This window comes from Oculina patagonica, chromosome 12 (assembly GCF_052425735.1).
Source record: "Oculina patagonica isolate OP01 chromosome 12, crgOcupat, whole genome shotgun sequence".
NCBI lineage: Eukaryota > Metazoa > Cnidaria > Anthozoa > Scleractinia > Oculinidae > Oculina > Oculina patagonica.
The window spans coordinates 16,761,948-16,774,677 of record NC_135769.1 but is presented as its reverse complement, the minus strand read 5'-3'; the positions used below and the strand labels follow the sequence as shown (position 1 = coordinate 16,774,677).

At 37.6% G+C, this 12,730-nt stretch overlaps 2 protein-coding genes across 2 annotated transcripts; both read right to left on the bottom strand.

The window, feature by feature from the left end:
* Positions 1 to 1,339: 1,339 nt before the first annotated feature.
* On the bottom strand, positions 1,340 to 4,699 carry LOC144634014 (uncharacterized). Its single transcript, XM_078492945.1, has one exon. It carries the CDS (start codon positions 3,757 to 3,759, stop codon positions 3,190 to 3,192), a length of 570 nt encoding a protein of 189 aa, XP_078349071.1. The 5' UTR covers positions 3,760 to 4,699; the 3' UTR covers positions 1,340 to 3,189.
* A 619-nt stretch (positions 4,700 to 5,318) lies between these two features.
* Positions 5,319 to 11,550, bottom strand: LOC144632037 (uncharacterized). The gene is made up of 3 exons (XM_078490644.1): positions 9,837 to 11,550; positions 7,328 to 7,948; positions 5,319 to 6,306 (listed from the first exon to the last, which is right to left on the bottom strand). Exons 1-2 carry the CDS (start codon positions 11,494 to 11,496, stop codon positions 7,347 to 7,349), a joined length of 2,262 nt encoding a protein of 753 aa, XP_078346770.1. The 5' UTR covers positions 11,497 to 11,550; the 3' UTR covers positions 5,319 to 6,306; positions 7,328 to 7,346.
* Positions 11,551 to 12,730: the final 1,180 nt, after the last annotated feature.

Sequence of the window (12,730 nt, the reverse complement as noted above, 5' to 3'; positions counted from 1 at the left end):
ACGACAACAACAAACAACAACAAAAGTTCTTATGGATTGCGTGACGAGCCTAAAGAATCTCTGTGTCACAGTAACAATAGAAAATCGCATTGGCCAATACCCTCCGACAATGAGGATTCGAAGCAGCTTTTCAGCATGTTAAAACTAAGCGACTCAATCCATAAATGACAGATATCTTTGAAAAATACCTTCGTATAGATCGCGAGCGAAGCGTGAAAATGGAAAAAAATATAGACTGTACTCTCGACACGGACAGGCCATCAAAATTGCCTACCTTGTACCTTTTTCGACTTTTTCGTTTGTTGAGGCCGAAAGCAACCATCGAGCAAATGCTTTCCAAAGCTAACAAACACATCAAATCGAAAAAACAAAACACAAACAGCAAAAGGTAAGTGAACTTTACTTATCTTGCTTTCAATAGATAACACTTCGGGATCGGAAGTGCTGACGCATTCCTATTGAGTGTCGTTTTTATCGCCCACAGCTAAAAGTATTCCCTTTAAAAAAATAAAATATTACATTGAGTAATTAAAACAATCCCTTAATAGCTTACAAAAATTCGGTAAGAGAGTGCCTTCATTGTCCACTAGTCTTACTATTTTACTTTAAAAAGCAAAACAGTCGAAAAATGCATTTATAAAGTTACCTGTAGTCCATGAGCCAAATTTCAAAAGGGGCCTAAAAAAGGTTTTTGTAGCACCCCCTTGATTTTGAACAAATTGCCACAAGAGCACCTAAATCAACTCAAACTTTTCAAACAGGATCATATTATATTATATATCAAAAACACATTCAAGATGCTTCTATTTTTCAAAATTTTCTGGGTTGGGGGGGGGGGGCCCCTTGTATGCCCCCCATAGCCCCTTTGAAAGGAAACAACTCCACTTAACCCCCCCTTTTTTTTCTCTCTCCCCCCTTTTTCGCTTTCCCTTTCAACTACGTATACCGAGAGCCTGGAACAGGCTACACTTAAATATACTTCATGGCTGACATCCTTATTTGGTGGGGGTTTGCCAGAAAATGACCTCTGCATGGTGGGCATTATTCTCATTTCTTTCTGCCCAATGGCTAATACCCCATGCTTCTGGGGGGGGGGGGGGGGAGAGAGGAGAGAGGAGGCTCCAGTGACATAAGGGCTTGTTTATATAGAGAAATTTTGTCCCTGGTAAGAGGGTTACCCTCTCTCCTTGAGCCATCTTTTACTGCACATTTACATGAAAAAAGTTACCAATTTAACACAGCTAAAACTTGACCCTCCTGGTTTCGTGCATGCTTTACATGTCCTGACTGGCTGGCGAGCCAAACGTAAAATGTATTCAAAATGTTTACATAGGAAAAATCTGGGCTATATTTTTTATTTGGATACTACTAGCAACAATGTATTATCATCATGATATAAGATAATAGTTGAAATCTTCATCTACTTACAATTTTAGATACTTAACACTTTTATAGATATTCAGTTCTGCGCCTCGTTGACTATTCGCTCATAGAAAACTCGGGCTCGTAGTCTAATAGTTAAATAGATTAATCTAAGCTTTTTAGGTACAAAGGACCCCACAAGGCTGTTTCACCTTATTTAATATATCCTGACAGTAATTTATTGCTTAGTCATAAAAGATGTCCTTAGTATTACAATCAACAGAAAATAAATGTGTGTTCATTATAATACTCCTGACACCTGTTATTAGAATGTTCCTATTTTTCCTGTATTTTTTCCTGTATTTTTTCCACTTTTTTCCGCACTCCCTCGTACCCTGCAGTTCATGCTGGGATGGTTGGACATTTAAAACTACCATACTTTTACAAATCTTGTTTGGTCAACCCTAAGGGTCAGTGGTATTAGTTAAGATGTTCAATCAATATCTTTAATATCTTTTGACTAAACCCATGCATTGTTGAAAAACAGGATATATTATGTGTTGTATAAATTATGACAAAGCTAATTAATGAAGACTGTCTTTAATCAAGCTGGTTTAACCCTCCCTCAAGCTCCCATGCAAAAGTAACTAACTGGAATGGTTGCTGTATCTATAATAACAACCATTATAGTTATTAGAACTACTGCTCAGACCATGAATTGCTTCCACTTTGCTGGAGTAAGGGATCAGTCATTATTTAGCGATCTTTAGGTGGGGTGGCTGGTACAAATGGAGGGTAGCTATGTTCAAATTCTCCTGCCCCTCTCCTTTCATGAAGCACATTTTTTGCCGATCCTCCCCCCTCTTTAACTCAGTCACTCCCTTAACGTCCCTAATATGCGACATAAATTTATGTGCCCCCCCCCCTTTTCCCTGCAAAAAATCATTGACCCTCCTCCTTTTTGCACCAGCCCTCACAACTAAGGGTGAAAACAAATTTGAGCCCCCTTACCCTTCCTACCCCAGGAAACAAGATTCCATTAAATTTTTGAAAGGAGCCGCTGTAGTGCACCTATCAAATGTTAAGCTGCAAGGGGGGAGGCCAGGCACAGGTAGGGGGATTAATAGCAATTGAATACGCTATGTGGCGACTTATGACCAATCTAGATAACAGAATTTTGTTAAAGTTTGGAGGTCATGAATGGTCCATCAAAATTTTGCAGTGCTTGCAAAATTAGGCTTCTGCTCGGAATGCTCGCAAGATTTTAGTGGGTTCTCGTTTGCATGTGGTCGCATATTTTTACAAGTGCTCGCATACTCGGTTTTTAGTGGAGGTAGTTTTTTGAAAAGTGCCTGTTGCTCACAAGGCTAACTTTTGTCAATGCTCATGCTCGCAAAGAAAAACACTGTGCTCGCATGCTCGCAAATGCTTGCAAAGACCATTCGATACCCCTAAGTTTGGTGACTTATTCGACCATCCGCAGATGCCCTGGGGTGGGGCATTTGAACAGAAAATCTCACCTTAGTTCAAATGCTCCTCCTATGCCCCCCCCCCCCCACCTTAACATAATTGATAGGTGCATATCACACCTCTTGCATTTAACTGTATGCGAGCTCCCCCCACCCCTTATTGTGGTTATAATCAAGACAGTGACCTGACATGTCATATTGGAGTACCTAAGCTGTTACATTTGTCAGGTCAGAGGCACGTCAGAAACTTCATTTGCATTAGCTCTTTTTAGTAGCTAGTACGAAGTTCATTTAATCCAGTGTTCTTATAAAGCTGTTATTTCGTAATTAAGTTTTTTCACATCACTACTGTATAGCCCTACTCTCCCAGAGTAGAGCTAGGAATTGAGTCAAACACCACTGTACATACAGTAGCCTTGACGCGGAAGTTCTTGGCCTTTAGTTGATGCCCTCCTCCGCCGCCAGCATTTCTCATAAACCTGTAAAAATCTCTCGCCTTGGCTTTGGCAACAACAGGATGATCTGCGGCAATTACTGTATGTGCCTCCTTTTCGTAGTGCTCTGCGATGCCAAACAATCTTGGGTATTTTGCAATCTCCTCTGGTTCGCCATTCTGAACCGGTCGCATCAACATCATGTAAATTTCTCCTTTCCGGTTTCCCCAGCCCTGGTCTTGCCACGCAACTGAGAGCTGCAGTTCTTTTACCATGCTGGAAAGTTTCGGTCCGTCAAAATACAATTCGGGCTTCCAATGTCCTCCCCTAGGACCGAAGATGTGAAAGTCTGGCCCATTCCACGTTTCCGTGGTAAGTTTTACTTGAGGCATCAATGCGTGCATGTGTCTGCATGTTCTTCCTAAACGCACTATGTCTTCTGGATCGAGAAAACTTACTATATGTCCCAACACCAAGCCGTCGAGTCGCTCCATGTAAAAGCTGGACTGTCCACAGTGTACAAGTTATACGTTTATCAAAAGCTCTCCTCTGCTTCAAGGGTCCACGCTTGCTCTCTTTATAGAGCTTCTAAAGTTTCGCTGATCTGGCTTTCTCAGAAAAAATTCCCCCGGAAACGAAAATCATGTCTAATTTTGGAGTCGACGAGCGAATTCCAGGCGAATTCAGAGTTACAGAAACGAGAATGCTGAAAGTAAATGGATTATCTTCTGCAAGGAAATTATGATTTTCTGCGACTAATTTGCCGATTTTAAACTATTCGAAGTCGAAAGTGCGATCGGAAGAGACTTGCAAGCTAAAAATAGCCACTGAGAACGACTAGCAATCTGATTGGCTGTTGAGAGAAACCGCTGATGAACAGTAAATTCGCGCCGGAAGTAAATTATAAATGGTTTCAAAATTTTTTCACACCAGTTGGGTGCCAACAAGAGAGGATGACCAAGAATTAAATAAATTGACCACATCTCAATTAATTAATACAGTACTTATCCTATTTGTTGTCCAGCTCTGACCCCTTCTCTTTCTGTCACGCAACGTTGCGTGACATTGCATGACAGAGAGGGAGAGGGGGCCAGAACTGGACTTATCCCCCCTTCCCTTCTTAAAAGGTGAATTTCATATGAAAATTGTATACAGTCCGACCTCTATTTAGCGGCCACCCTCGGGACTTTGAAAGGTGGCCGCTTAATAGAGGTACAGTATAAATTGGATAGGAAAGCAGTAAACATGATTTTATTGACTCTATATAGCAAAATGCTTTTAAAAAGTGAACATCTATGAAGATAAATCCAAAATGCATTGTAACAAAAGAAAACATCAAGTGCATTTCTAGCCCATGCATAGTTCTACCTCTAACACGAAAGGGCACGTAGTTGAAATGTATTGTATTTCTCTGGGTTGATAATGTGCTGAAAAATATGCAAAACATTGTTGACAAGTTTCATAGGCCTTTTTGCATCAACAGTTAGTATGGTATCAGTTATCACCTTATTTCATGTCACCATTTTGCTCGGAAAGATAGTTTGCTGGCCCATTAATGGACAGGAGGTAAAAAAAAACTTATAAATAATATACTTACGACAGCAAAAAAGGTGGCCGCTGCCGCTTAACACAGGTGGTAAGTAAATAGCCCGTTGTAAATATGTATTTATCTGTAGTACCTATGTAATTAATATATGCATTAAAAAAAAAGAAAAGAAAAAGAAGAGGTATCAAATGCAGCAGTTTACTGACAAATAAATAGGGACTTTGCAAAGTGACCGCTTAATAGGTGGTAGTAGGATGATGCAGGTAAAAATTAAAAAGGTTTTGTGTGAACAGATGGTACCCAATAGGGTTCTGCATAATCCAGCTGCCACTGCCTCGTCTCCAGACGTTGGTCGGCCGGACGGCAATGGGGGTAAGGCGGGAAAACAAGGAGCACGGGGGTTGATGGTCGCATCAGGCCCATAACGCCAAGCGAACCATGTACGTCAGTCCCACAACACCAAGCGAACCATGCCTACCAAGGAGGAGGACGCCTGGGACGAGGCAGATCCTGCCATCCAGACGGTTTTTATCAGTTTATTCCAATTCCAACCATATTTTTAAAGTTCCTTAAGACAAAGAAAAAAGGCCCCTTCCTTGGGTGCAAAACATCGTTAAATAGCCATGTGACTGGCACATGCAAGCCATAATAAACAGTACTTTATGCAGCATATTCTAATGTTCTTGAAGACAACAACTTGATTTTCTTTCCCAGATATCGGTTCTTTGAAGTGTCATTTCCCGATTTCTGCCTTGTAAAATTGCCAATAATTGTAATCCCTTATATTAATTTTAACCTCTTGCCCTAATTTTCTTGAAGCAAACAATATAGTCTTTTCATGCATGTTTTTATACCCTCAGCTGACGATTACCACTCCATTAAAATTATTGAAATTAAGTTTTGCATTTTGTTTTTGTTAAATAGGCTACTACTAAGTCTTTTTAAAAAACAATGTTATTGTACAACTCAAAAAAAAAATATTTGGTTACCAGGTAAATATTGCCATAAATTTTTGTAACTTTATTTTTGAAAAACAATCAATCACATAATTATTATTTTCAAGGATTTCTACACTCTTTAATGAAGAATTAAACATTGTTACATTGGCAATATTAATAATAATCAATTAATTACTGATTAGGAAATGCTGTCAACAGTGATAAATTTTGTTATAACAAAAATAACATTTCAGTTGTAGAACAAAAACATACTGCAACATGACAAAATTTAGGATGACATAACAATATTGTGGTTACAGAGAATACACTGTAATGTTCAGTGCCTTGCACATAAGCCAAGTACGACAAATTTGTGTTTTAATCTCCCTAACCTAACACTTCAAAAATGCCCAGACTTATAATTTTGCTTGCTTTATCTTGCAATAACAATGCCTTCATCTGATGAATTTATTCTTCCAATTACACATTAACACCTTTCAAGCAAATCTTGGTTCACTTCACTGGGTCCTCAACTTGAGTTTAAGATGACTTAAAATCTGTGGAGATTTCAATAAGCTCATAATTAAGCATCATTTGAAAAGTTAAACATACAACAACCAACAAATAAATAAACAAACAAATAATTAAATAAACAAATGGCATGACTTGTATGTGACCTTATGCATTCCATGACATAATTGAGGACTGATGACAATAGCACAGGTACAAGCAAGATCTTTGTTAAAGTTTTTACAACAATAAAAATTAATATTATTTGACCTGATAATGATAACGGTCAGTATGCACAAACTACATTATTAATTTTATTAATAACAAAAAAACAATTCATGCAACTCTAATACCGTTGCTTGCATCTAAGCATGAACACTTGCCGCCAAAACATGATCTAATTGGTTATTAAATGTACATATTTTTTTCATCAAAAGTTGAGGTTTGGCAGACCGTAACGGCAACTTTCTTGCCAAAGAGACTTCTTTCGTGCCAAGAGACTTCTGAAAAATAAGTGTAAAGTTTCGTCCATTCTCAATATTTATGGTGAATTCTTTGAGTATGAAAGTTGCCATTACAGTCTGCTAAACTTTAACGTTTGAATCATGCCACCTTAAATATCCAATAAGATCATGTTTTGGCGGCAAGTGTTCACGCTTAGATGCAAGCAACAGTATTAAAACTATGGATTTAAAATTCAGGATGACAGCTATCAAAAGTGCAATTTTGATTTTGAATCAGACCATTAATAACCAAGCAAAAAGTCTTTAATAATAATAATAATAATAATAATAATAATAATAATAATACCGGTAATAATGATGATGATGATAATGATGATTTATAATGATAATAATAATAATAAAGCTTTTATTAATACATGATGAATATTGCAGCATGATAGCTGATGTGGTTGTTGATTTAAATTGCAGTGCACAGTAAAAAACATACCGGTATATACATGTAAGTAAGAGTTTCAGTTGGTGGAAGGCTGACTATAGTTAGCAAATTAACATCATCATGGGCAAGGAAGTGAATTCCAAGCCCCACTCTCTAACATTAGCTTACCTTCGACAATGTGCCAGAGTCAAATAGCTTTGAACTCCATACAACCATCCTCATCAGCATCATCAAACTGCTCAGTATCTGCTGGGCATGACGGCTGATTATGACATGGGGGTGGCACAGGGGACGAATATATGGCTGAAACATAGTTTGCAGTCTTGGTGAAAGCTTGAGAAGCAGGAGGATAAGAGTAGAGCAAGTTTTGCAGTTGGTTCTGAAAATATACTTTGTTATAGCTCCTTTCTTTAAATGTCTCCAGCACTAAATTATAGGCCAAGGAATCTTGTATTTCCTTATCCCAGTCTTCTGTGGTGTCCAGGTTGTTTGATTGAGGGCCATCTGACGAAGGTCCATCTGAGGGAGCCCCTTCTGAGGGAACCCCATTAGAAGGAACCTTGTTTCCCACATTTCTGGTGGTATCTGGTTGATCTTTCAGCTCAGTCAAACTTCCAACATTAGATTCACTTGCAGGGAAAGCATCAGCATCTTCAAATATTTCACTGTAGATGTTTTTAGAATGTTCAACGAGGGTATCTCCTTTCTGAGGTTGGCACATTGTTGAAGACTTTGGAATGAACTCCTCTGAAATTCGTTCTCTGGTTTTAACTTCTCTTTCCTCTGGGCCTAAAAAAAAAAGTTACTGTTGAAAATATACCTGTGTTCGCTGACCCGCAAACCTACTATATGTAATGTAATATAATGTAAAACTTTATTTTAACACGGAAAATCATCAGTTAATTAAGCGCAAGTAAAAAACTAAAACTAATTACAACTGCTTTACATGATTGCAGAGTGGGAATCCGATATATCAGCTATCCGTGGTCCATGGTATATGAGCTGTAAACCAATTAAAGTTTAAGAATTGCAATATACCATGGCTTGTTTTTTAATAAAACTAAATATTCAAGATCCACAAAATCTAACAACTACCAATACTTAACAATTATCCTGCAAAAAAGTTTGCATGGAAGACTTGCAAGAGTTCAAACAATCCTTGGCAACCTACGTATATCGCAGGATATCTGTTAGGTACAGATGACGGCTAGCTTCCTAACCATATATGGGCATCATGACAATGCGTTGAATAATAAATTTGTATAACAGAATTCAATGTATGAGAACAATCAGTTCAAAGAATCAATATTTAATCTTAGGACTTTAAAGTACTAGCTCGCCGTCCGGCATAGCGGGGTAATTTTTTTTTTTCCCCCCCCAAAAAAATTAAAAAAAAAAAAAAAAAATCCCAAAAAATTACCTTTTTTTTTTTTTTTACCCCAAAAACCCAAAAAAAAAAAAAAAAAAAAAAAAAAATTTAAAACAACCAAAAACAAAAAAAAAAAAAAAAAAAAAAAAAAAAAAATCCACAAAAAAAATTTCAAAAAATCAAAAAAAAAAAAAAAAAAACCCCGAACTCGCAATACGGACTAGAAATCAGCTTTAAAGTCAAATGAACAGAAATTTCAAAATGCCATTTTAACCAACCAAACAATAAAACTATCCATTATTGAGTGAAATTAAGAAAAAATTTTGCTTTTTGAGCCTTAAAGCGTGAATTACAGCAAAAAATAAAAGAGTTTCCGAAGGCTTCACAAAAACGTTTTTAAATGACCGCGCATTAAAATGGAAGGAATGGAACGAGTTTTTGACGTCAAAATAATTTATTGGTGTTTTTGAAGATGACCGCAGACAGATTTCGCATACCTGTACCGACGGCAAGGACAATGACAACATCTGGTGGAAAATGAATTTATATTTTACTTGGGAATCTCACAACTTTCCAGACGTATTTTGCTTATTTATCGCTTTAAGAACTAGTTCCGCTGACTATTCAAAGAGAGCCTTTAACCCCAAATAGAGAAAACCAAAAATTTGCCGTCGTGGCTGACTTTATCAAAAATATGCAAAATTTCGTCATTTCACATAGTTGTTCGGCAGAAAACGGCTTTGAAGTGTACCGAGGTTCAAAACGCACGTGCACAGTTAACGCACGTGCAGATAATTCTGCTCATTAACGTTAAATGCTAATGAGAAAGAACAATAGAGATTCCTGATTTGTTGCATACCAGCGTGCATTCTACCTATGTCTCACATAAAATGCAAAACGACAGCAAACAAAACTTAAAGCTATCTTTGATCTTTAGCTATTTTATTTAAAAAAATGCACGTCTCTGAACAACAACCAACAATCAATCAACTGAAAAACGGCCGAACAGAACGAAATAACTGCTTGAAATGTCACTAGACACATTTATTTAAATTCTAAGGTGCGGTGTGTTAAAAAAAATTTTTTTTTCAAAAATTAAAAATTTTTAAAAAAAAAAAAAAAAAAAAAAATAAATTAGGCTTCAAAAAAAAAAAAAAACAAAAAAAAAAAAAAAAAAAAAAAAAAAAAAACAAAAAAAAAAAAAAAAAAAAATTTTGGAATAAAGGAAAAAATGGGAAACCGGAAAAAGAACAACCATACTCTTACATGAGATTTGCTAAATGCTTACATGTAGATGTGGTTAATTACCTTCATGGGACTTCCATATCGACAAGCTCCTTTTCATGGCAAATTCCAATGCTGCTTCACTAAAACTTGTCTCCTGCTCATCATCATCATCATCATAATCATCATCGTCTTTGTCAGTGTCATCTTCACTGTCTTCATCCACCTCATTCAATATCTGAATTGTCTTCACCTCATCAGGTTCAATATAATCCTCCCTCATCTTACCACGCCAGTTTTCTTTAAGGTTAGGATCTTTCTCCGGATATTTGACCTGCTTTGTCAACTTTGGCACTTTTGCAGCTTTTAATTTGAACTTATTCTTATCCAAGTCCAGTCTCAGAAGATTTTTGAGACTTAAGAGTTCCTTAGGAATCTTTGAGAGCTCATTGTGAAACAAATCAAGGGTCTGAAGGTTGGTCAAATTTGCAAATGAACTAGGAAGTTCAGTGAGATAGTTGTTGTTCAATCTCAGCTCTATGAGACTTGTGAGGTTGCCAAAATTGTCAGGAAGCGTTTTCAAGTAGTTTTGTGACAGCTGAAGATACCACAGCCTGGCAAGTGAACAAAAAGAGGGAGGCAGACTTTGCAAGCGATTTTGACCAAAATCAACCCATTCCAAATTTACCAGTGAGCCAAAGCTTTCTGGCAACTCAACAAGCTGATTCTCATCTAGATGCAACTTTTGTAGATTCACCATCCAGCCAAAGCTACTCGGCAAAGTCAAAAGCCAGTTTCCATTCTGGAATGCCCTCCTTTCAAGTTCGCAAATTGTGCTTCCAAGCTGCAACTTTTCAAGCTTTTTCAGTTCCCCCATAGTATCTGGCAGCTTTGAAATGTTATTTGCTGAAAGATCTAAACTTTTCAATGTCTTGCCAGCCACATTTCCAAAGGAATCTGGCAGGGGGCTACCCAACAGCTGATTGTCGGCAATCCCCAGATTCTCGATACTACACAAACTTCCAAACCAAGATGGCAACACCTTTAGGTAGTTTTTGTCAACAAAGATATTTTCAATAACTTCAGCAGATTGAAACTTTTCTGGTAAATTCTCAATGTTGTTGCCACTCAGATCAAATATCTTTAAACTGGGGAGTTCCCCAACAGATGCAGGCAAATGTGACAGTTTGTTATGGCTCAAGTTGAAGATCTCGAGTTTGCTCAACAATCCCACATCTTCTGGAAGGCTTGTAATATTATTGTCTCCCAACTCCAGCACCTTCAAATTCTTCATGCAGCTGAAAGAGCTGGGCAGTTTGCTCAAATTATTCTCGTCTAACCGTAATTCCAACAGCGATTCCCCGAGTCCCTCGCCCCAGGACTCGATTTCATTACCTATGGCGTCCAGAATTTTCAAATGCTGAAACCTCGACAAAAACATGGGCAATTCGCGGAGGCTGTTCTCATTTAAATGTAGTGACTCCAAATTTCCAAGTTCTTGCATTGTATCTGGAAGCTCTTGCAGTTGGTTTCCTGTAGCAGATAACACTTTCAATGAACACAAAACGGAGATTTCCTTCGGCAAGAATTTCAAGTCGTTGTAGTCGAGGTTTAGAGCGGTGACGTGGCGAAGCGTTTCAGAGAGAATTTCACAAGGTAGAGTGTCAAGGTCTAAAGAAGATAGCTCTAAATTGATTTCTCCATTCAAAACAACTTTTTCCACGATTTCTTTCGCCTCTTCCATCGTATAATTTTCTTTCTCTGATCTGTCAACTTGCGAGCACACGTGCAGACTTGTTGTATTCAGAAAGCCTCGTTTTGGATCACGGGAAGTGGACCGCAGGGGTGGGGTGAGGTGCAACAGAGCGGTGGGATCCCGTACTCGGATGGAGTCTTTTCTGTTCAACTTTTTTTTTATTTAGTCTCTTGGGTGAGAAAAATTGACATATGAGAAAACATTTGGAACTTCCAAGCTCACTTTGAAATTATCTGCTGGAGGGGGACAGGGGGGCTGGAAGCTGGAAAAGGGAGGACAAGAAAAGGGATTCCTAAGGTGGCAGGAACCACATGAGAAACAAGTAAAATTTTGCAACACTGTTATATTTTGCAATAGATATGGGACAAAGAGGAGAGAACAGCTAAAGAAAAGGACAGGATGTGGGAGTAAAGACACGGGAGGCAGGAGGGTCAGACCCCCCTGTCACTCCCTCCCCCTCCCCCCACTGTCTGGGATTTTGTCTCTAAGCCCAGTATTAATTTTGTCAAGCATTTGATATATATTTTCAAAATTGAAATGAAGTATATGCTTCACTGTGGGATGGGTCAACTTAGAGTTAGATCAGTGAAGGAGAATAGATATGCTAGGTCCGAATACTAGTGCAAGTTATCTAGGTGGGTATGGGAGGAGTATGCAATAGGCATGTAAATAAATACACATCACATGATGTAGCAGTCAAATTCTTAAAACTCTTATTACAACTGAGCAGAATTTTATTTCTTTATGTTGATAAAGCTGTAGCAATATTTTTTTAATATTTTAACTTGTTTTAAGCACTATGGATTTTTCAGATATAGGGCTATATAAATTCAAATAATTTATTATTATTATTATAATTATTATTAAAAAAATCATTTCAATGTGAATAGATTCTGATGTAGTTATTTTTAATGTCACTAAACCTTCTCACTGCATGCACTTCCTCAAAAGATGCTGTTATCCAGGACTCTGAGTATCCACAACTTGAAATAGAATGCTAACCATGGTGATAAGATCAAAAGGAATTTCAGTGCACCATTGTTACAATAATCACCACTAACACTATGATTTATCAAGAAAACATCAGTTATCGACACCATAGATTGACCATTATTATTAAAATTAAAAAAAAAAATACATTGACCATTGTTATTTCATTAGTTTTCCTGCCATCACTTGCCACAGTAATCATTGTCATGACCACCATCATGGAAATAATTTA